Raw genomic sequence first — 25179 nt, 5'->3', positions numbered from 1 at the left:
TTTGTCCCCAGAAATTGAGTTCTTCGTAGCTAAAACAAGCAACGGATGCACCAAGAGAAGCTTCTGAAGATCCTGAACCACATTTTCCATCACACTTTGAAGAGAAAGGCTTTTCCTAAGATACGGAGATGTTGCACAATGCCAAACAAGTTAAGGCCTTGAAGCAATAGAACTAGAAAAACAGGTAGAAAAGAAACATACAGAGCGCGTTTCAGTAAGAAAACAATAAGGCACATGTTAACCAATAACGTGAAAAGGAAAGGAGCAAATGTTTTTAAAGCTTAAGTGTGACTGTTGTTTGAAATGCAAATGACAGAAAACATTTAGAGGAGATGTGCTAGCTTAATATGTTCATTGATATAAAAATGGACGTGAAAAGGTAATGCAATCTAACCCAAAATGCAATGGACACTGGTAACAGCAGAGAAGTACACAACCACAGAATTGGAAAGGCAACCTTATTAGTTTTGAGAACTTAATAAAAAAATTTTAAAAAAATAAGGAAATATTATATTTCCTACCAATGTACAATCTAAAACCATTTGGTTTAAAGGTCTATTGCCATTCACTGCTGTCATCATTTTCTGGGCCTGCAAAACATTCTGAAATAGCAGCACAAATGTTCACGAGTGTCTTAAATGCAAACTTCCACATGCATACGCTTCTAGGCTTCTGGAATACCTTCAGTAACATTGAGTCCACAGTTGAAATAATCAAATTCTCATTGAGTGCAAAAGTGAAACAATGACTGAGTGGCTCAACCATAGACAATGACAGTGAGGGGAAATGGGTGATGAAAAGGAAGAGTAGGAACTTGCATGTATTGCTGGTAGAATGAATGGATAGCAAGAATGGTTCAATGAAAAAATAAAATCAAATACACATCCATCCCTAAGTCTAAAGCAATCCACAACTGGGAATTGTACAAATTTATAAATGAGGTAGGGAATTGCTAGTAGAAAGAAGAAAGCTACAAGGCCATCAGTTTATTTTAGATTCAAGTGCTTCTTCTCCAGAAGTCCCATAGTCCATTCTAAGTATAAGTTTAGGTATAATTTTTTGCAAATTGACAATGTCCAAAGACTAAGCTGTGAGTCTTATTGATAAAAACTTGAAAAAAATCTTTTGGCACTAAATTTACCTAGCTGAAACATGTTCAAGTTAATGTTGTATACATTAGATCAACACTTAAAATGGTGAGAGAATGGCTAATGCTTGATTGGCGAACCTCAATTTATAGTTTTCTTCTATCTTCCATTCAAATGCAAGGAGAACAAAAATCTCCAGTCTGGATTTTAGTACTGATCGAATATAACAATGTTAACAAGCAAATGAATATGATAACAGTAAATTGAACAGGAAATGCTAAGCCACGCCTTTGTTTCTACTAAAACCAACAGAATGGGGACTTAAGCTATTGGAACTACATCTCTACAACTAAATTCACAATATAGACAATGAACAGGCATCAGCTGAACTTCCTGCTTTTACTTTTTATCCTAGCTCTACTTTTTATTTCACTTTTGTCTTTTTATATCTGCTCAGCCAAGAAAAAGTGTCTGCATAGCCCAAAGTACCCCAAAGCATATAGAGGGGAAGATATTAATCCATCAGGTCTATTAAAAATCATCCTTATGTCTTTTACCTGTTGCTGCCTCCTACAAGTAGTGATGGCAAAGCACGATCCATCCAGTAGAAAGCTCCAATGCTGGTGATAATAAAGAAAATAACAGATATTGAGAAACAGAATACCTTTTGGCTAAGCTGAAACCACAAGGTCATACATACCAAAAAAATAAAAATAAAAATAAAATATCTCCACTTGAAATTAAGACTTAAATTCTGCAAAAAAAAATGCTTTTGCTGTTATCGTGGTCAGATGCTAAGATGGTACTTATTCATACAGACAATAGGAATCAACAAAAACTTCAGCATTCCCTAAGGATCAAACTACCAAATTTTACATGAAGAAAATTTTAATTGGTTTCCCACACAATGACTACCTGATACTACCTAACAGGTAACCTACCACAGTAAAACACCCTGTAATATATAGTGCCGATATATAGATATTACACTAAAAAAAAAAAAAAAACTCTATATGCACATAATTATAATATGCATAAATGCTACATAGTGGTTCAATCATCCATGTACACAGATATATTCTAGACACAGATACTTTGACATACACATAGTTATGGATGTGTACATGCACATAATTCTTAAAAAGGAAAGGAAGTCTTCACAGCACACAGTTGGCTCTAGCGCCTTCATTTTTTGTCTTCTTTTGTCCATCTCTGATTAAGTGATTACAGGAAGTATTTGGGGGACATGCGTTCTAATTAAGTGATTATTTTCTTGAATTCCTTCTTTTACAAAGTACACTTGAAAGAAATGTTGGAGATTTTCTAGAGTATCACAGACCAACTTGCTCCAATAAAGAAAAAAAATTTCTCCATGCAGTTTGGGAGTGGATGATTAAGTTATCACATTCCATTTACTAATTACATGGCTAACATTTTAAAGAACTTATTATCTAAATATTACTAAGCAATTTAAGGGGGCATAAATAAAAAGATCAATGTTTTTTGAAGAGCTTAATGTAATTTCACAAGCTAGATGACACGTCCCTATGAGCATTCCAAACCCAATGGAGTCACATATATGCCCAAAGCCTGCAGATAGTTCTACTAGCACAGACAAGTATGTTAAATTTTCTGCAATAATTGCTAACAAAAATTGGTCTAAAACATTATGCCAGTCATGCAAACTTGGTTTTTCTGTTTTACTTTATTTAGAGTTGTGGCCTTCATTAAACCAGTGAATGATTGTGAGACACTCTTCAAAGAATTAAACTAAGGATGTTATACCAAGATGAGGGCCTGGGAGCAAAGAAGCATATACTTGCTATTAGGACTCTTGGCCAAACCTGTCCAACACAAGCAAATGAACACCAACACCTTGTATGTCCTTTTGCTTTTGAAGTTGATTATTCATAGTCTGCTGGGCAGAAAACAGAAGAATATTACTGAAACTGTCTATCTTTGACATTATAACACCATAAAATAGAAAAGGTGCATGAACAAGTAACCAAAACAGACATCTTTGATCCTCAAATTTTGAAAACAAAATCTATGCTTGTAACCTACTTCTTGATGGAAAAGGAACTTAAACATGCAAAGGACCTTCAGAAGAGTTAGTACATCATTCATTTAGCTTACAAGAAATGTAACAAGACTCCAAGGAAAAAATAATGATCAAAACATAAGTGGCATCAAGAAAGAAATGAATGTTTACTGTCATTTATTTTCTGTAATGCATGTTATTGGTAACCAAGTAGTTTGCACAAGTATCTTTTAAAAATCTAGTTTAGTCCAAAATGTATAAACACGTGAAAACAAATTATGCCACGACAGACAACTATAAAGAAGTGTATGATTCCAAGTGCAGATGTATGCAAAAGTAACTTTCTGCATAGTTAGGCCAAATTGTATAATTCCGTGTGCAGAAGTGTCTTTTTTTTTTTTTTTTCCTTTTCATCCTGAGCATCATAAAGATGCAAAGCATGATTGCAAACTTTAAGTCAACATTCTCTCCTCCTTCAAGTATCAGTTCCACCATAAGTGAGCATAAAAGACTCCAAAAATTCAAAAAGCACAAGGATAATATCGCAACAGGAAGATGCAATAACTCATGCTTTTTGAGTACTAAAACTTCCTTGCTCAAGAAAAATGAAGAACTTCAGTCCAATAGAAAAAAACAAGCAAGGAGAGTATTATTTGGAGCTCAAAAATGTTGAACTCCCATTTGCTAACTCACCTTAAGAGTGGCAAGAAATTCTAAACTATTGTAACAACGGATGTATAAGAAGCGTCTCATGCACTCAGCAAATAATTCTTCATCAGATTGAGTTTGTGACTTCATATCTGAGTAATTGAAAAAAAAAACACCAAAGACTGAATTAGTTTCAAATTCATCCAGCCCCAACATGCTATAGGAAGACAACAGAGTAGTACATGTTATTAAATCTATCAAATCATATATCCTGTCTATCTTCACATTTCTGTCTCTTTTTGGTAATGAAACACAATTAACCTTTCCTACACTAACATGTAAAGGATTTTTCACACTAGCAGCCCTAAATGCATGTTGCATGTACGGGAATTTCGAATACGAATAGAGGTTAGCATCCAGGCCCATTGGGAGTAAAATAAAAGAAATAAATTTTTAACCTGTTTGTAAATGGAACATTTTTCTAGTAAAACATTACATTAAATGTGTTCCTATTGTAATTTAATTCCTCATTGTTCTCTTAAAACATTTCGTATTTCAACACCAAATTATGAGAATGGAGTGCTCTGTTTATCCCCATTATATTGCCATATAATTACAACCCCACCAAACAACTGGAAAAGATCAAAACTTATATAACATCTAAAATCATTATGCAAAGATGAACTGAAATAATACATGGAAACGTATGACTTCTTACCGTTGCTATTGGCTTGAATTAATTTGTACTTTAACAATCGGGAAAAGCGTAAAACATCGAACCGACAATCCAAGTCAACAAAAACAGCTAACCGCTCCATGCCTCCAAACTGGACGCCTTTCCATTGCTTAGGCAAAATACAACTAATCGTAGCCTGAAAAAAAATTCACAAAAAAATTTCAAGAAAATGGTTTTTCACATATTAACGATTTAACCCAAAAAAAGAAATGCAGAACTAGCATTAATTGATCATTAATTAACTAATTATAATAAATTACCTGCATTAAGATGTGGGTTTTACCGGAAGAAGGAGGGCCGGCAGCCTCGACGATGTTTCCGGGCGGAGAGGAAGCTTGTGAAGCGGCGGAGGCAGTGGCAAAAAGGGTCGCTCCGTGAAGAGCCGAGTGAGCATTTCTTTAGCTGTTTCATCGGCTTTTATCCAATCTGTCACTGCTGACTCCATTTTCGGTTTTGGAGACCGCCACAGGAGTGAAGACCAGAAGTCAAGAACAGCTACAGATATAGGCAAAAACAGTCAAACAACAGAACCACCACCACCAATGCATTAAGGATTGGTGGGGTGGGAGGCTACCTTGCTTCCTATCAATTTGTCACATTTAAGTGTGGCCTTATTTAAAAAATTTAGATGAGTGTGTAATACATAGGGCTGCAAACGAGTCGAATCGAATCGAGTTTTGGACTTATCGAGTCGAGCTCGACTTAAAAATAGATGGGCTCGAGTTCGGGCTCGAGCTCGACGAGCCTAGAGAATTGAGCTCGAGCTCGACTCGACTAAAAAAAACTAAGCTCAAGCTCGACTTGTTAAAACTCGCGAGCTAATGCTCGATTTCTGGCTTGCGAGCAGCTCGATTTGTGAGCTCGAATTTTTGACTCGTTAACGGCTCGTTAGCTCGAATTTTGGGAATTAATCTAACAAAAATATCATTTTATCAACTAATTCCTAACCAAATTATGAGCATAATCATAGCTTACAATTCATGCGTACAATTGACCATAATTTTTCACATTATCATAATCAAAAAAGGCCTACAAATTTTTCACTAAATACAATCATAAATTTAGAAATACATACCACATAAGTCTAGAATTTAAATGCCCAACACTTCATACAAGTTCAACATTCTCGGTCACAAAGTTCAATATCAGAAAATAAGTAAATAACAACCAAAAGCAAGCCAAGAACTTCTTACTACAGAAACATATTGAATTAAAAATTACAAACTAAGCACAGTCATTGAAGTCATTGAAGTCACGAACTTCTTGTCTTCTTAGAAATGTCAGAGGATTCATAGTCCCAGCTCCAACCTGCTCAATACGTCCCAAAATAAATAAGTGCCAATCAAGGAGCTATACAAAAACATCACTAAGCACTTTTGCTGGATGCTTACGGTGAAATGGTAGTCAGGAATGCCAAGAAGTATCAGCCAAAACATCACTGCAAATGCTAAACCAAAATAAGCCAACCGAATGTTCATTTTTCTTCACACGTAACACACAGGCAAAAATCATCTTCAAGGAGGATTCTCAATTGGGCATTTCATCGAACAGGTCAAGGGTATAAACAAACTTAGCCATAAAAGCACGTACGATCAAAAAATGATGAACAATCAATCAAGGAAATTGCAATAACCAATTCACAGAGACATGTTTGGGGTTGGGATTTCCAGCGTTCACTCTTGAAGAAGGCAAAACAGAAAATCGATATTTAAACAGAAAGGAAAAGAAAACGGCTTACAGTGATATTGCTTGGTGAAGCTTTGCAAGTAATACTGGCAGATTCTGGTGGTGGCAGCGGTGGATTCCGACGAATTGTGGCAGTTCCGGCTCCTCCTCCGTCGCTTTCTTTTGCTCTGTTTTCTTTCTCAGCCGCAAGCCTCCCCTGCTTTCCCTTCTTCCAGATTTTCTTTCTTTCTGTTTTTTTCCTCTCAAGCTCACTCCCAATTTCCCGTTTTCCTTCTATCTCTCTCTGTCTCTTTCATTTAGTCCCCGAAGATCGCCCCCCAAATTCCAGATTTTCCCCTTTTCTCTATCGTTGGCTGCCTTTCACCCTATGATTTTCTTGCCCGTAAACCCCCTCCTACTCTCTCTGGCCTGGCTTTCGGTTTTTCTTCTTCCTTCCAGCCCCAAAGCTCTTTCTTTTCTCCTTCTTTTGCTCCCTCTATTTTTTTTTCCTTGTTCCGCCGTCCACCGCCCGCCGCCCGTTTTCTTTCCTCTCTTTTTTTCAATTTTCCTTGCCTTTCCGAAGTCCCCCCCAGCCTTTCTCCCTTATCGCTTATTTTCTTTTTCTTCTTGCTCCTTCTTGCTCCCTGGACTCCGAACACAGCTAAGCCAACGACGAAGTCGAATTGCAGTCGAATTGCTTCGAGAGGAAGAAGGTTTCTCTCGAATGAAGTCGAATTGCAGTCGAATGAGGCCTGAAGGGTAGCAGTGGCGGTGGTGGCTGTGGTCAGCGTGGTGCAGTCGTGGGTAGTGGCGGCGATGGCTAGGGCTTGAGAAAATGTGAAGGAAAGAGTGAAAGACCAAACAGAGATGCGGGAGAGGAGAAGTAATTACAAATGGAATTCAATTTGGGGAAAGTAATTTTTGGTCGCCTTGTCTGATACTCTGATTACTCATTAAGTCATTACTCGAATTCAATGTGTTATAACTTAGTAATTAGCTATATAAATAGGGGTATTTTTATAATTTCACAAAGCTCGTCGAGCGGCTCGACGAGCTAACGAGTCTAATATAGGATGGCTCGAGTTCGACTTGATTTATAAACGAGCCGCTCGAGCTCGAGTTTGACCGAACTCGAGTCGAGCTTTGACTCGAGCGGCTCGAATCGTTTGCAGCCCTAGTAATACACCCGTCTCATCTGGTGATAGTTCAATCCTCTCCGAGTTATCACAGGACTTCTTCATGCCCTCCTCCTTCCCATAGTATAGGAAGCTATCGTATCGAGAAAAAAAAAAAGGTCAAACAACAGTTTTACAGAATTCGGTTTTGCTCCCAAAGAAAATTGAAAATTGTTAAAAATGCTCTTTAAAAATTTAAACTTTTGACCCCTTAGGATTTAAAATTATTTTTATGTTCTGTACGCAAGTTTAGATATAGTAAAATTCACTTCCATCAACGAAAATTTTCGTGTGTGTGCGTGTATATATATAGTCAAAGAACTGCTTTTATGTCGGCAGTTGAAGCGATACTTGTTAACTGAGAGGTAATAGATATGTAAATTGATAAAGTTATTCCATGTAACTTATCAATCATATAGACTAAGTGTGAAAGTCGGGGATCCACGTCGGCGTTGTCGTCCTCCACGTGACGAGAGGGGATTGGCTTTTTGGTGACATGGCGCAAGATGATTGGTTGTCAGCTAAGCTTGGTTGTACCAGATTTTTCCCTTCCCTTCCTTCATTCTCTCTTTCCTTGCTTCTGGTTCTGTGCTGTCTTTTCTTCCTTCCGCTTTATCAGCCTCCTCTCTACCCACTCATCAACTTCCTCTCTACCTACTCTGACTTGCTTCTTTTCGGCCACAGATTGGTGTTGTTTCCGCTCCAAAATTTGCCTTGGTTGCACCTGATTTTGTCTCTCCTCTCTCCTTCGTTCGTCTTTCCTTCCACTTGTTTTTGCTACTGTGTTGCTTTCTGCCCACTTCTTTTTTCCTTTTCGGCTAGACCCTGAGGTTATTCCCACTCAAAATTTATTGTGTCTTCACAGTCCTTGGACACCTTTCCCACCTTCTCTCTATTCTTTCCTTCCCGATGATTAGGTGGCTATGATGATGAAGCATGTTGGTTGTACTCGTTATTTCTCCACACAATCAGATAATTGGTGTGTTCGTTCCTGTTTCGTTGTTGCTGCTGCTCCTCATCCTTGCCGATTCCACGGTATCCGGTGAGCTTTTCTGCTCTTTTATGGACCTATTTACTCTTTCTTACGGATTTTCCCCTTTTCTTCTCTCCACCAATCTCTGGTTTTTATCATTTCCATAACTTACATTGTCTTGTGGATATTTTGTTACATAAAGTGCTACTGTTTAACTTGACCTTGTGCTACTTCTTTACTGCTTAATTTCCTTTTCATTGCCTTAGCCGCTCCCCTCGACAATTCTTTCCTGACAAGCTTACTACATGTGCATTACTATAGTTGCCTGCCTTCGTTTTGTCATAGTTTTTACATTTACTTGCTTTGCTTTTGTTGTGGTTTTTCCTTTCATTCGGAGGCATTACTAGCTCTGCTCTATTTTGTCTTATGTATGAGTATGCCTTGATTCACTGCTCCTTTGATGCCTTCAGTTGTTGCTGAATCTGTCTGTATTTCGCTTTTGTTTCTCTTTTTTTTTTATTACCTTCTATATGCTATTGTTACCCTAATGCTTCTATTCCCTTGCAATCTTTTTGCTTTCTTTTTCTGTAATTTATTTATTGTTGTCTGTGACTTTGTAGAGCTGTTTGTTGTTCTATGGTAAGTTTTTCTTTGGTCAAATTTTTAACTTTCTGTTCGTTTTACTTATGCAGGTTTATTTTAGCTGGTTCGTATCACTTGTTGTTTTCTTTTGCTGAGTTTATTACTTCAGGTATTTACTCTTGTACTTTCTTTCACAAAAAGGTGCTATCTGTTTTTCTATCCTGGTTATTATCCCTAGTTGTTCCGTCTTTTTCCCCCTTGATGATTCAGTGCTACCATTGGATTATATACTCTGTTTTCTTCCTGTTTTATACACATAATTGGAAGCATGTATTCTTAGAATTCCTGCTGTGCACCTTTCTATTGTCTTTTGCATGTGTTCTTGAAGACACACCTCTTCCTGCTTTTTGTTTTGATATCTTTCCGATAGATATTATCCAAGGATGGATAAGAATGCTAAAAGACGTAAAAGATATGCGAAAATGTCATATGATCAGAAAGCTGGTCTCCTTCGTCGCCGGCGAGAGCATGACGCTGCAAAAATGAGAAATGTCATTTATGTCTTCTTCTGCTGAAACAATTCAGTTTCAGAGGCATAGAGAAAATAGTCGGGACTATTTTTCTAAGACTCCATTAGGTTATGTTCAAAGTGGTGTTTTTTTTTTTTATTGATGATGCAGATCATTGCTTGCCAGCTTCTGCCTCTTTAAATGATAGTAGAAATAGTTTGCTGAATAGTCAGTCTGAGTATGTTACTTCAGATTCTGGTGTTTTGTCCTTGTCATCTTTCCCTTCTCAAGGAACCTCCTATGCAGAACCAGTCCTTCAGATATTAGATAGTGTTAGCGGTAATTTAGAATTGAAAAATCACTCGTATTCTTCTGTTATATCAACCTGCGCTCCATCGCTTTGTTCTGGAGGTATAATTCTAATTTGCTATTTTTCAAATACCTGCATCTCATTTTCTTATGACAGCAACATTTTTCTTACCTCTTCCTATCTCATCTATTCATATTTCTCTTCTGTTAACAGCCTATCGAGAACTCGTTCCTTTTAACTCCTATTTTGGTCTATTTGATTTTGTATTTGTTGTGAATATTTTTTCTTCGTATGCATTTTTACTCTATACCAGATATTTCCTTCAAGTTTCTTAGTAATGGCTATTTTGTCTGTTTTCTTTTTATCCGTTGACTATTTATCTGTTATTCGTTCTCAAGAGAAGCCTTTTCTATTCTGAACTGTGAAAAGACTAAAATTAGTACTTGTATGGTTGTTCGCCATGTTTTAGTCCGTGTCGCATGAAATCCTTCAGGTTTGTCAGTGTTTTTAAAAAATGGCTAGCTGCTCGGTGTTTTAAAAACCAGCTAGGTGCTCCTGTTTATAATCATAATCATTAAACATATCTGTATGCTTCTGTCATAATGTTAAGATCATTCCAGGAACCAATCTTTAGCATCCGTCTTCCAAATTAGCTCGCCTAGAAAGTATTCCAAGTCAGTCTATTACTCTTCTTGCTGCTCCAAATTGTGATCATTGTGGTGTTAAACGGTTCCATTTAAAACCTCCTTCTTTTTGTTGCTCTGGAGGTGAAATCTCTGTTGTTGCTCCTGCTATGCCTTATGCTCTTAAACGCTTATTCATTGGTGATGATGAAGAATGAGAGCATTTTAGAAAAAATGCTCTTACATGTAATAATAATGTGGCATTCATATCTTACGGTGCTAAATATGATCGTGAATTGACAAAGAATACAAAAGAGGTTTATACATTTCGAATCCAAGGTCAGGTCTATCACTTTTTGGATGGTCTAATTTCTCCATCTGATAAATCATCCGGAGTTCAGTTATATTTTTTTGACACTGATGAAGAGCTTGCAAAGAGAGTTCAAATTTCTGATAGGCTTTGGCCAACCACTCTCAAGCTACTGATGACGATCCTCCAAGAAAATCCTTATACCAGATTTTTTAAAGATCTTAGGGATGTTCCAACCCTTGAGAGCCATAATATAGTTCTTAAGTGTTATCCTGGGTTAGATCAACGTGTCTTTAATCTTCCAGCTGCCTCTCAAGTGGCCGCTGTATGGACCGAGACAAATGATGAGTCAGTTGAAAAAAATCCTCACATTCAGGTTTATAGCCATTCAAACACAAGTTATAGAATTCAATCATATTATGCGTGTTACGATCGACTTCAGTATCCTCTTTTGTTCCGTAGAGGTAAATCTGGTTGGCATCGTGGGATCAAGAGAGCATGTTCAAAAAGGAAAAGAACAGATGCTTCTAACGTTGATTTTCATGTTGATTTTTCTTCTGCCCAGAATCCTTCTGACTTATTCACCATGGAAGATATAGGCACATGTATTTCTTATATTTATACATTAATGCTACTGTTGTGTTTTATATATTCACTTATAATATGTCTTTCTTTTTTTTTTAGCCGTTTAATAGAAAAAGGATCAGGATTATACTGTGTCTGCTAAGGAGTACTATTGTTATCGATTGCAAATAAGAGATAATGATGATTTTATGTTGCTTCATAGTCTGAAATTATTACAGCAATTTATTATTGGCACATATATAAAAATTGAGACATTTAAACTTGATTTTCATAGGAAGCAGCAAACTGAAATTAGAACAGAGATCCTTCAGGGAGTTATGGATAGTGTTGCAATAGGCCAAACTTAAGGCTCTAGAGTCGGTCGCTGAATAGTATTACCAGCTTCATTTGTCGGCGGCCCAAGGACATGAGGAGAAGATATCTTGATGCAATGACCTTAGTTCAGAAGTATGAAAAACCGAATATATTTCTTACCATGACTTGCAATCCGATATGGAAGGAAATTCAAGATAATCTTCAATATCATGAAAAATCGTAGGATAGACCTGGTTTGTTGGCTAGAGTATTTAGAGTTAAGTTTGAAATATTAAAGGTCGAACTTCTTAAGAAACAAATTTTTGGAGAGGTTGCAGCCTCTGTCTATGTTATTGAATTCCAAAAGTGCGGTTTTTCGCATGCTCATTTACTAGTTATTTTTAAATCAGGGTCCAAATATTGAATCTAGAATCATATGACAGAATTGTGTCTGTCGAAATACCTGACCCTGACAAGAATAGACATTTATATTCCCTTGTCATTAAGCATATGATTCATGGACCGTGCAGTGACAAGGATAAGCAAAGCCCCTGCATCAGAGGCGGTGCATGCAGAAATCATTATCCTAAGAATTTTGTACCTTATACAATTCATGGTAAGGACAGCTATCCATGTTATAGAAGAAGAAATGATGGTAGAAAAATAAAGGTGCAGAAGCATGAGCTGGACAACATATGGGTGATACCTTACAGCCCGTACTTATTAGCTTTGTTTGATTGCCACATGAATATTGAAATATGTTCGACTGTTAAACTTGTTAAGTACCTTTATAAATATATTTTTAAAGGTCATGATCTTATTAGTTTTAATCTTCTTGATCAAGAACCTGTTGGTAACATTGATGAAATTAATCGCTTCCAACAAGGACGTTGGGTTTCACCTCCTAGAAGCTTTGTGACGCATATATGAATTTCGACTGACAGAAATGAATCCAGCAGTTTACACCCTACAGGTTCATCTTCCTGACCAACCTCGTCTTGCTACAGCTTTACAGCGAGATCCCAAACATTATACCTATAAATAGGATGATGCATTCATTCAACAATATTCGGCCTTGATTGAAGACGTTGGAATTCTTGAACTTAAGAATACTATTTCCATTCCTAAGTGGTTACAACGTGTCCTAATGTTTGTTTCTCCATATCCACCAGGTAATTGTAAATTCACATCATTTCATCCTTGTATTACAAAAATGCTGTTTTCTGACTAGCTGCGATTTCAATTACTCTTATTCCAGATACTGCTCTTCCTGAGGTTAATCCTAATGTCTATGGGCCACAACCATGCTATTTTACGATTCGTTTTACAAAAAATAAAAGACTGGTACTTCTTTGATGCATGCTAATCGCCTTTTTTCTACACAGAAAATTCTAACAACCATAACTAAAGATATTGTTAATTCGACAGCGTGTTCCAGATGGCCTTATTCCAATGATATGACAGTGCAGACAGCTATTCCTGACCGTCAAAGCAAGAGATGCATATTGGTTGATCACCTTAACAAATTTTCAATTTGGTCAAGGCTGGAATGACTTTGCAACAGACCATAAGCTTAGCACAGGTGATATCGTTCTGTTTAAACATTTAGGAAACATGTAGTTCAACATAACCATCTTTACAAAAAACTGTCAACAGCAAATGTTTCCCTGGATTACACAGCTAACACACAAACCACAGTCAGATCCATTCGCACAAATGCACTTTAATAAGACTACCTGTGTTTATCAACAAGTTATCACCGGCTTATCAGATAGTTTCGCATAAGATTTAACTTTTCCAGCATTTTTCCACCGCGTCACTCTTGAAGATGCTCTTCAACTGGTATCTTTAATTTTTATATTGTTGCTATCATAAATTATTATCCAAAGAGCCTAACCTATAGTATATTTTCACAGAAGCTGCCCTTTAAAATCAGCACGCCAGATCAGCAAAAGAACCGTACTTTAGTCATTCATCTACATCGGCAAAAAATTCATGCTCAACTACAATGCACTAACAACTGTCTTACGAAAGGTTGGATGGAATTTCTGGACCAAATTCATGCAAAATGAAATGAACTCTTATTCTTCCTTCCAACAGCAATGCTCAACTATCAAGTCATCATCTGTGCTGAAAACAGCAGTGAAAAATACACTGCAGAAGACACAAGAATGGTGCTTCAATCATATGAATTTGAGATAACACTACCAGTTTGATGAGTCCACTTGCAAAAACTCTTTTATCCTTCTTTTGTATCCACCTATGTTCTATATTTGTTTTGTGTAAAGAACTCCAAACTCATTTGCCTGTAGGAGTGCCCAATGTCATAAGTTAAATGTACAACTTTTTCCTCTATGCAAGACACGACCAACAGGAAATATTTTTGCTTAAAGTCAGAAGAAGCTTTTTAATTTTTGATGTTTAGTTTCCTGAACACATAATCAACTGTTTGTCCGTGCAGCATTCTATTGTTTCCATTTCCTCTTGAAAATCTTTTCCGATTGTACTCGTTTAATCCGAAACAGCTACTACACAACAAATCTAATGTATTATGCAATAACTCTCTTCATCCAGGATGCATTATATTAACAACAGTTCACGCTCCCATAAAATATATGATTAGCAAAAGAATATATACATAAAAAATTTAACAGAGAAACTGCTATTTAAAGAAATCACCTGTGCAAACCCTATGCAAAACACAACACCAGTGGTCTATTATTTAGCCATTCCCAATGTACGGCTCCCTTACTATAAAACTTGACAGTACCCACTTTATTTGTATAAAACATTTCTAGGCACGACACCTTTCAGCTATATGGTTACGAAGCACTCGTGACTCATAGTAAAATCCTTGCACAAAAAACTCATTGTCCAGACTATCTTAGCTGTCTCCTATACCACGCTGCACCTTTGTCAATCACTTTGCAACCTAATTCATAAATTTCTTCTCTTTCCAACTGTTTAAGAGACTCATTTCACAGACAACAATTCCCAGCCCAATTCTCTTCCTCCCACCGCACCGCACTTGGTCTCAAGGTAATTTTCCTTCTCCTCTTTCTTCTTATTTTTCATTTTTCTATCCACTGGACTGAAATGCACCTACTTTTACACTTTTTTTCTTCATCTGCCCAATTTTTTTGTCTGGTATGTTTTAGAATGTTTTGTCTAAATGTTTTCTTTTAAGCGAAAAAAATAGAAATAAACTTTTGTGTGTACATATAGGAGTTTAAAAAGTACATACACTTTTGGGGTTAAATAAAAAATATATGGTATTTGTTAAATTGGTTGCTACCGAATATGACGAAATTGGAAGGGGTATTGCAAGAGTTATTTCAGTTTGTAGTTGCACAAATTACTCGATGAAAAACTAATCCTTGCTGCTTATTTGCGCCTTTTTTTTGCCAGCTCAAGACTTCTTCACTAAAATCGTTTTTTTTTCTCGCATGCTTTGAAATACCTTTGACTGCTAATTCATTGTGCATGAAGTAGATCTTAATCTTCTTTGTGGTAGTTTTGAGCTCAAAGCCACCAAAATAGAGCTTCTTAGTGATAGTTGATGATCATATTTCAGTTTTGTTCACTACCAAACATTGTAAGGGATAGGATTTCCATTTTTGTCTTCTACTTGCCAATGCATATTGTTGCTTCCCAAATAAGGTCTGTTACAGATGTAATCACAAATAATTCTTATTATTCCGTAGTATCCTAGCTTGTGTTAAGACTACCCTTGCCAATTGTAGGTTTTACATGGTTTTGCATGATTGTTAAAGATAGATAGTGATGGTTAAATTAAGGTTGATAATCTACGTGAGCATTTCATTATCATGAAAATTCCACATGATAACCGAGCTTATGCAAATTATATGACAAGGTGATTTATTTTGTTTATGTTTGGTTGTTTGGATTGTATTTTTCTGAATTTTTTTATAGAAAAAATACTGATTTTGATATATGTAAAATAAAAAGATAATTAAAAAATGTGTTCACGGAAAACGTAACAATTTTTCTTTGAAAAATTATTTTCCAAACAAATATTTCCAAAGATGACTAATGGTAATTGCACCAAAGATGAGTAGATATTATGTTTAAGTTTTATAGAAAAACTATTGATTCCATTAGTGCTGACCAAGTGATGAGAACATGAAGATTTGGATTCCTTTTAAGTCCAAGAAAATTCATTTTACAAGTTTTCACATTCCAATGATGGTTGATGGTGCAATCGGGTTCGAGAATCATTGAAGATCAAACCCCGTGTCATGCTTATTTCTTGTTATCATTTATTTAATTGAGTTTTCAGCAATGTTAGTTGCTAATTAGAGTTAATTTGAGAGTTAAGTAAGTTATTTGAATTAGGGAATAAAGGCTAAAATCATGTTGACCATAATTAAGCCTATTTGAGTTAGTTTCATATTCTAGAAAAATAGTTAATTGCTTCCAAATTTATTTAGGAAATTGTGTCAAGTTTAGAAGTCAAGTCAAATAAGGAAACTTGTATTGTTTTCAATTTTGATTAGGGTTTTGAGTCTTGTAGGGTTATAAATAACCAAACTTGTGATATTTTTAGGAGAAAGATAATTATGAATAAAAATTGAGAGTTTTTCTCTTTCGTATTCTTTTGGGAACGTTCCTTGATACAAAGTGAGTCATGTTTTCTTTGTTCAAGTTTTGGCTTATCAATTTAAGACTACGTTGAATTGTGGCGCCATTCTACCCTTCTATTCAATCTAGGAGCGGTTCTTGATTGTCTAGAATCCATCCAATTTATCCATAACCTGATTAAAATAGATCCTTCCGCTGCCTGATCGATTCGATTTCTTCTCGAGTGGTCCTTAGAGAATCGGGTTCGTATCATTTGGTATCAGAGTTTCGGCTCTTGATTCAGGTTAATATCCTTTTCTTTTCTTGTTTTCTCCTTTATTCTTCTACCAAACCCTTCCCAATTCAAAAAAAAAAAAATTGTCACCTTAGGGTTTGAATTTTCACCTCTTTATTTGTGTCGTTGTTTTAGTTGATCCCTTAGTTCAATGTTGAGTCTCCAATTGTGTCTTATTTTGTGTCGCATCTTGTTTCATTGTTTGTCAAAAACTGTTTGTAGTAACTTTGTATTGAGTCGTCAAAAACAAAAAAAAAAAAATTTCGGGGATACTGTTCACATACTGTAGCAGTACTGTTCATCGTCGCTACTGTAGTAATACTGTTCATCCGAATTTTTTTTTTTACCTTGTGTTTGTTTCTTGTTGTTCTTGCTTCTTGTAGTTGGTTTGGTAATTTATTGAAGTTCTTGGATTGCATAATGAGTTCTTGAAAAAAATTTTTTTGATACTTTGAAAACCTTAAAAGTTATTCTCTTGAATCTTGAAGTATGGCTACCTTGTTTGGTTTCCAAACCTTGATTGGTTTCCAAATCTTGATTGATTTCCAATCAAAGACCCATTTCTACATTTTAGCCACCACCTCTCCTACTTTTTAGGACTTTCCTTAGCCCATTTTTTAGGGGATTTATCTTGTATATTTTTGTTTGTTTGGATTGTATTTTTCTGGATTTTTTTGTAGAAAAAATATTGTAGCAATTTGATATATATAAGATAAAAAGATAATTAAAAAATGTGTTTACAGAAAACGTAATAATTTTTTTTTTGGAAAACAAACAAATATTTCCAAAGATGACTAATGGTAATTGCACCAAAGATGAGTAAATATTATCGTTTAAGTTTTATAGAAAAACTATTGATTCCCTTAGTGCTGACCAAGTAATGTCCATGTTTGGAGTTTAGACTTTTCATATTTTTTTTAACTTTTCGTGTTTTGCTCTAATTGTCATTATTAACTATGCAGGTTAATTAATTGCAGATCACGAAAAAAAATGAACTTTGTTGGCTGCGTGAACGTATTTCAGCGATGAACCCAACGTGGCTTATTTTTGAAAAGTTAGTAGTGGCACTCCATTTCCCAAAGCGCAGGCTGATTAGCACTAATCAAAAAATTAATTACAGCAATTAATTATAGTCATAGCAGCCATTCATCTCTGACATTATCTCTGACGCTGACCCACGTTGTCCACATGGAATCATTGTGGACTAGTAGTTAGTTGAACAGAGCTTCTGTGAAATTACCGTTTTGCCGCTACCTCTACCACTCGGTCAATCAGTTGATATTTCTTTGATTCCGTCGTTCATTGATCCTCCTCTTCGTCGTCTCAACTCTCGACACTTCAAACTATTTTCCAAATATTGATTGCTGTCACGCTATTTAGGCCCCCTTCCCTCTCTCTCTCTCCCTCGCGCACTACACACGCTCAAACAGACTGCAACAACTTCTACCCTTGTGGCTTTGGGTTGTCTACAGTCCATTTGTCTTGTAATCTTCTTGCAGGTTGATTTTCTTGACCTCCAATTTCTTGGTGTTCTGGACTCAACTTGTTAATTTAGTTGGTATGATTAACATTTGGTTTCTGGGTTGTCTTTATATTGGTTCATACTAGTAGTGATTCTTTAATGGAGACTGGTTTTTTATGATGTGGGATGGCCTTTTTTTGTTTTGTGTTTTTGGTAACTTTTGCAATTTTTTGTTCTCATTCTTTTGGTGTAAATGTGATGATTTGAGAGTGGTCTTATCTGGGACTTCTTTTGTCCTGTTTTGAGTTTTCTTTGTGGTTTAATACTTTGGATAAAGTATTTCTGCAATTTAATTGTCCCAAAAAGCCACTTTTCAAGTAATCGTGAAAACTTTGTTCAGAAAGTTGATATCTTTCTATTAGCCCCCTTTTCTAAGTTTATTGCCTTTTAATTAATAGGTTTTAATTGTGTATTCAGGATAAGAACAAAAGGAATAGTTCTTTGTAGAATTAGTAGGCTTCTTTATGGAGTTTCCTCTTCTAAGTGCTTGTTTTTGAGCTAGGAAGATACCAATATGAGTGCGTGGTCTATGCTTAAGTAATTGTCGGTGCTGGGAAGTGTTAGTTGAACTAGGGGAGTGGCCTTTGAAATATATAGGATTAAAAGTTTAGGGATACTTCATTTTGAACCTTTAAAATGCTCAAGGACTGCATTTTTGTTTTTCTTGTGCATTGAAGTTTGGGCATATAATTAGTCTGAATTTCTACTATCCATAGAAAACCGAATTAAAATGTGAACGGTGTACATAAATTGCCCTTGCAATTCCAAGAGGTTCCCTTAAGGTTCTGTTAAGTAAGTCTGTCTCCATATTCAGTTTTTTCATGTTTTATGTCTCCTAAATAGGTTGTGTTGAATACATTCAGTTTTTTCTCATTGTATGCCTCGTAAATAGGTTGCACACGTGTATACCATGTTCTGTCTCGCATTTAATCCAAGTACTGGTGCAGTTTGGTTTAGAAGCACAGTGGACTACTCCTTCTAAGTTAAAAGTAGTAAACTTTTTAAGGTTATCAGCAGCTTTTATAAAAGCTGGATAATTGCATTTCTTTCACTGTTAATGGCTAAGTTTGATATGGAAGCATGTTTTGGTATGGCTTTCTGATTATACCAACTGTTTGAAGTGCAAAATTGCTATTGAAATTAGATGAAATAACCATGTCTCGTATGCCAAAATGTCTAGTTGGTTATCTTTTCAGCTAGATGTGAAGTAAAAGAACAGCCAACACCTTTACTAGTCCTTTGAGTTTCAGTTCCTTTCGTTTTACTGGCTTTTGGAGCCTATGCTTTTCTGGAACTGGAATGCACCAGTTCCACACGTGTAAGTTTGCTGCCAATAAATCATATGGGTTGGTTAGCAGGCTTGCAGGTTGAAAAGTTGGCATATGAAGGGTGAGCAAACCATTTCCATGATACTCCAAAATGTTAATTCCAGTGGCTCGTTTACAAGTTTTTTGCATGTCTTTTAATATTGGTTTTAAAGCAGTCCCTGTTCCCTACAATGTATTTTTGACTTGTGCCATTCCTATGCACAAAGCTATGATATAACTTTCCCTTTTACAAACTATACCTTATTCAGCCTTGGTGATGAACTAGGAATTGTTGGTGACTACTGTTATATTGCTTCAGAACCCTTGAATCAATTAACTTGCACTCTCATCCTTTGTCTTATAATTTACCAACCTTGTTTGCTGACAGATTTTCCTATTACATTAGGATTTCTACACTTAATTAACTGACATTATTGTTTTGTCTGCTATCTTGTTTTTTGCTTGCTGTGATGTTTATTGAAGTATGTTCTTCTCATGATGTTTCTTTATTCATTTCTTGCAGCATTTTAAAGATGCCTGAGGGAATATCAGCTGAGGATCTTATCAGCAATGTCATGGAAACACTTTCCGATGGTGTGTCCAAACATAAATCTGTGTCATTTTTTGAGGAGCAGAAATCAAGCTCAGTCTCTTCTCAGTTAAACAGATTGTTTGGACGCCAGAAACCAGTTCATCATATTTTAGGGGGTGGGAAATGTAAGTGTGATCTAACAGTTCTTTCTGTTTATATCGTGTTACAATGATATCTGTAGAGACAATTTTACATCTCATCTCTTGTTAACCTGTGTGTATAGCTGCTGATGTCCTGTTGTGGAGAAATAAGAAGATCTCAGCTGGTGTTCTTGCTGGTGCTACAGCTGTTTGGGTGCTTTTTGAATGGCTCAACTACCATTTTCTCTCTTTGATATGCTTTGCCCTGATTTTTGTCATGGTTGCTCAGTTTGTTTGGTCAAATGCTTCAGGCGTTTTAAACAAGTATTCTTTCTGTTTAGACTACTCTAAACTTTTTTCTTTCATCACTCTGATTCTCTATGCTAATACCTTGGAGTTTTAATGGCAATAGATCTCGATCTGAAGTCCCACGCTTTGTTCTGCCTGAGGAGCTTTTTGTCAATGTTGCTAAGACCACAAGTATTCAGGTCAACCAGGCTCTGGGCTTCCTTCAGGACACCGCATGTGGAGGAGACATCAAGCAGTTTCTGATGGTAAGAAACATATTGTCATTATCTTTCCTCTACATATATGCTCTTTTGAACATATTGACCATTTATTGAGGTCATAAACAATTCATGCATAAACTTTCACTGACATTCCATGTCAGGACTTCTTAAAAGCTGAATAAGTTTAATGTGTTCTTCTCTCTTCAATACCATTACAATTTTCTTCAAGCTTCGGTTGATTATCCGACACTCCAGGTAGCTCATCCCTCTGGCTATGAGGATCTGTTATGAAACTTAAATTTCAGCGTGCAACCAAAACTACTCATACATTACCAGCGATCCAAAGAATAGATTGTGGCTGAGCAACAATATAAGGTCTAGCAAGTCTTTGGTGTGTGGGTAAATTGTCCAGTAAAGAGTTGAGGAGCCTACTATAGCAAAGTTGGGTAGGTTTAATGCCAAGAATCATTTCCTATCACTTTATCTCTTTTCTGTAAGAACCTACTTATTGTGAATCAGGAGGTTGATGACTAAGAGGGATTTTGAAGAATGCTAGTCATTCGGAAGTTCAGTTTCCTAGTTAGGGGCATGGTAATAAGATAATAGGGAAAACATATTTCAATTTCAAAAAGCTTTGAGAATGTTTGTAACCTTCTAATTGCTGCACTCAAAAAGTTTGGGCCTGTGGGTGACTGCCATTTTGACACTGTATCCACTTTTGGCACTCAGAGCCTATTTGAAAGTTCATCCACTGTGGACGCAATCCCCTATGGCCAGGTTCTGTATACTGTTTCATTTACCGTTGGCTCAGACTTTTAGTCCATAACCTAACCTGTCCCTGCCTTGTAGGACCACTGTATGTCGCTCACCTTCTAGTTAAGCATGAAATTTGCTGCTTTGCACTTCCTGGAACTCCTAAAGATAGATATAATTTATGTGAATGATGATTGTTGTATCAGATAAATATAAAATCTAAAGGCAGTGTATGATATAACTCCATTGTTTATTTGTGTGAAATAAAAAGCTACACATGCTTCACACTGGGACATGCGCAGCAGACAGGAGCTGAGTCAGGATGTTTTACTTCCTTTTCAATAAACCATTATAATGTTATTCCTGCTGCTATGATCTTGAAAAATTTGCTGGTTGACTGGTCTTTTCTGCTTCCTATATTCTTCTGTTGGTTTTCCAATTCTACATCATTTGTCAATCTCTATAATACTGATCTGCAGTTTATTTTCTCTGGGATTTAAGGTTTTTGTAACTTGGTCTTGTAGCACTATATCAGATGCACTGCTGTAAGAAATCTTTATGTCTCTTTCTTTATGAGTTTAGGTCGTAGTAGCCCTGTTTTTAACTGATACTTCTTTTAGGCAACTAAAAGTCAGTAGTTTTCCTTCATTTTAGGTTATACTGAGCTTATTTGCTGTTGCCGTGATTTCAAGCTGGTGCAACTTCATGACTATTCTGTTTATAGGTAAGGGATCTCTATTTTTTGAACTTGTGACTTTATCAGTTTATTTGGTGTTGACTTCGCTGACACCTTGTTGGTTGCTACATACATGGCATGTTGGTGTGTCTTCATGCACTGGCCATCTTTTATTTATTTGTTGATAAGAAATCAGCAATCCTTCATTTTGCACCCCAAGTTCAAATTCGGTCAACTTAAATATCTTGGCTACTAGGAATAGAAATCTGTGGCATCAGCAAAAGAAACGGGCAAAGCTACAATTTTCTTCTTTAGATACACGATACATGGAGGAGTTAATATGTTTTTTTTGCTAATCAGATTATGCTGAAGTTCAGAGATATTATCTTGTTATTCTAAGTAATTTAAGATTCCTATGTAAAAGATGCCCTGCTTTATAGCATCAAATCCCTGGATCGAACATGTGGAGAAGGGATAGCAGGGGTTGGGGTAGGATGTGAATTGATGAAATGCTATTCATGCATTTGTTATGTGGGGTATGAGTTTTACGTGGTAAAAGTTTTCTTTTTCGCTTAGAAAAATTTGATCTATTTCTTCAGTTGGCTCCTCCTGCAGATAGATTCTTACTCTTGATTTACCATCTGATGTAAAACCCTGTCTTGAAGGCTTTGTTGGTGCCCACACGCTACCAGTTGTGTATGAGAAGTATGAAGATGAGATTGATGGCTTCGTACAAAATGCCCTCGAACAGCTACAAGGCCGTTATCGAAAGATGGATACTGGCTTCCTTAGCAGAATTTCGAGGGCAAGTTTCAAGGGGAAGAAGCATGAATAGATTACATCTATTCTGCAGACAGACAGATGCAGCAACTTATGTACACAATTGATTGCCAACTTGAACTCAATGTTGTATCTTTGTAGAGAATGTAGCATCTGTACCTTGCATTAGTTGCTTTGCTTGAATTCACCCTCAAAAAATGGTACTGAGCTGTTTCATTGAAGTCAATCATCTTGTAACTAGACATTCTGATGTTTGGCTGAATTTGGAATTGACAGTAAATACACAAATAATGGAATTGGAATGTTTTATAGTGTGACAGATTTTGGTATAGTTTTTTATCTTTTTTTTTTTAAGATAAGGTTGTAATGGCTATAGATTAAATGTGATAGGCTTGTCTAGTTGATGAAATTAGGCATCCCCTTGATTGGTGTATTTTTGAAAAGCAAATGCATTATTGTCTTTCATTTTCCAAATTATACATTTATAAAACTCAACTAGCAACGGTAATCTATTTGTTTTTAAATTTTTTAAGTAGAGAGGAGGAGGGGGGGGGGGAATTTAAGAAACGAGGCGCGGAAATGACAGAAGATATTAGAACGTAGTACGTTTAATTTTTGATATTTTAACATGTAAATGACATAAGGCTTATGCTCTAAGAAGTATTTAAGGAGTGTATGTGTAAACAATAATTATTAGTTTTTTTTTAGTAATAACTAATAGCCAAAAAGTGAATGTTTATAAAAACTTATAAAGGCTTCACATAACCATTTTTTAGAAAATTAAAACCATGACCGGGTAATATTATCGGATCCGGGTATGGATTAGGGAGTTCAACTAACATTAACGACCAATCCGAAAACATCCTTAATTAACCCTTTGCTAATCATCACACACCAACTAACACACAAACACGCCAACAAACACACGCAGTGACAGACAGGTCTTTCCCTTTCATACTTGTGTCTATTGTGCTTGCTGCAAGAAAACAAATTTCCAGGCTTTTCAAAACCTTAAGAGAAATTCCACCAAGAATCCAGCTTGAAATCTCAGCTTTGATCACAATTCATGTCATGTTATATACGGAGAAAGTTCATTTCTTCCCATAAAAATACCAACTTTTTGGCTATGGCTTGGTTTCCGAAATTCTCTGCTGTTCAGCCTTCATCAGCGGCCCTGAAGATCTCTTCTTTTCTGGGTTTTATTGCAATTTGCAAGAAGGGTTTTGGATATCAATGTGGTTGTCTTAAGCCCAGTTCAGTATTTTGTTGCCTTGGATGGAACAACCAGTTTCAGTACTAGCAGTAGCACTAATAAGAAGCTAACAATGGGGCTGATGGGAATTCAGCTGGAGCGCAATAAAGGAGTAAAGTTATGGGCTTTAGGGGATTTCAACCGGGTTTGGATCTGCCCAATTGGCCCCCTGCCTGGCCAGGCTTGGTTTCGCTCTGTTCAGCAAGATAATCAGTGGTATAATTTGTTGATTTTCTTGTATCATTAATTTTCTTCTGTTTTTTCTCTCTCTGGCACACACAAATTAACGTCAATGTGTGTAATGTTGGTGCATATGATTATTCGATGATAGTTGAGGTGTATACTACTTGCTTATTGTAGCCTTCTTTCATATGTAGGCTCTTACGTTGTATTGAATGGATTTTTTTTTTAAATTTTTTGAAATAGTTTCATTTTTTGGAACCAAGGGGTTTTCTTCCTAGCCTGTCACATACCTCGGAGATTTATTGGTCGCATGGAGAACATAATTAAGCCATTGAATAATTTGATTGCAATTTTTATTTTTTTTTGTTTTGGGGGGGGCGGGGGGGGGGGGTGTTATGATAAATGAGTAAAATGTTTTACGTTGGATAGCTGAGTTATTATGTACTAATAGAATTCGAGGTTGTGTGATCAGATAGTGGAACTGAGTAGTGATTTATTGTGATGTTGTACCTATGGTCATTTGGAAATGACAGCTGAAGTTTGCTATTGAAGTCAGTCCAAGTAGTTAAGTTACTTTTTGTTATTGTCTTTCAACTTGTGAATGAAAAAGGCTGTTAGATGCCATCAGTAATTCTGAAATGTTTCTATGAATCTCAATAAACTAGTCACTCATCAGTTATTCTGATAGTTTAAGGCGGGATTACCTTATTTTTATGCTTTGATGGAAATTTAGAGTTGTGGATCTTCAATTTATATGCTTGGAATGCAGTTGCATGTTTGTGTTACAGATTTGTGAGAGTTGGGGGATTTTTTTCTTAGATTGCATAGAAATGCATTTTGTAGATTCCTTTTCTCTCTGGCAGTGTATATATGTGCAAAAGTCTAATCTGTCAACTATATCTCTAGATTTGTACATCTGGATCATCAAATTGAATTTAATCAGCTGCATTTTGTTCTTGGTACTCTAGTTGAGTAGGTTAATTTCTGGTACTTTGGTTCTCTTTCCTTCTAAGGATTGAGCTCTCTCTATCTCTCTCTCTTGTGCATGCACTCACACACTTTCATGCATGCATGCACTCTCACATGTTAAGGGAGACACATGAAGATAAA

At 36.2% G+C, this 25179-nt stretch overlaps 1 protein-coding gene and 1 pseudogene across 1 annotated transcript; one reads left to right on the top strand and one right to left on the bottom strand.

Moving 5' to 3' along the window:
* Nucleotides 1-3: 3 nt before the first annotated feature.
* LOC113758474 lies at nucleotides 4-5991 on the bottom strand (annotated as a pseudogene).
* An 11725-nt stretch (nucleotides 5992-17716) lies between these two features.
* Nucleotides 17717-22953, top strand: LOC113758475 (reticulon-like protein B8). The gene is made up of 6 exons (XM_027301317.1): nucleotides 17717-17914; nucleotides 19768-19961; nucleotides 20060-20240; nucleotides 20329-20470; nucleotides 21833-21902; nucleotides 22520-22953. The coding sequence occupies exons 2-6, from the start codon at nucleotides 19778-19780 to the stop codon at nucleotides 22687-22689; spliced, it is 747 nt and encodes a 248-aa protein (XP_027157118.1). The 5' UTR covers nucleotides 17717-17914; nucleotides 19768-19777; the 3' UTR covers nucleotides 22690-22953.
* Nucleotides 22954-25179: the final 2226 nt, after the last annotated feature.

This window comes from Coffea eugenioides, unplaced genomic scaffold, assembly GCF_003713205.1.
Source record: "Coffea eugenioides isolate CCC68of unplaced genomic scaffold, Ceug_1.0 ScVebR1_530;HRSCAF=1223, whole genome shotgun sequence".
NCBI classification, from domain to species: Eukaryota; Viridiplantae; Streptophyta; class Magnoliopsida; order Gentianales; family Rubiaceae; genus Coffea; species Coffea eugenioides.
This window is presented reverse-complemented; position numbering and strand designations above follow the sequence as displayed.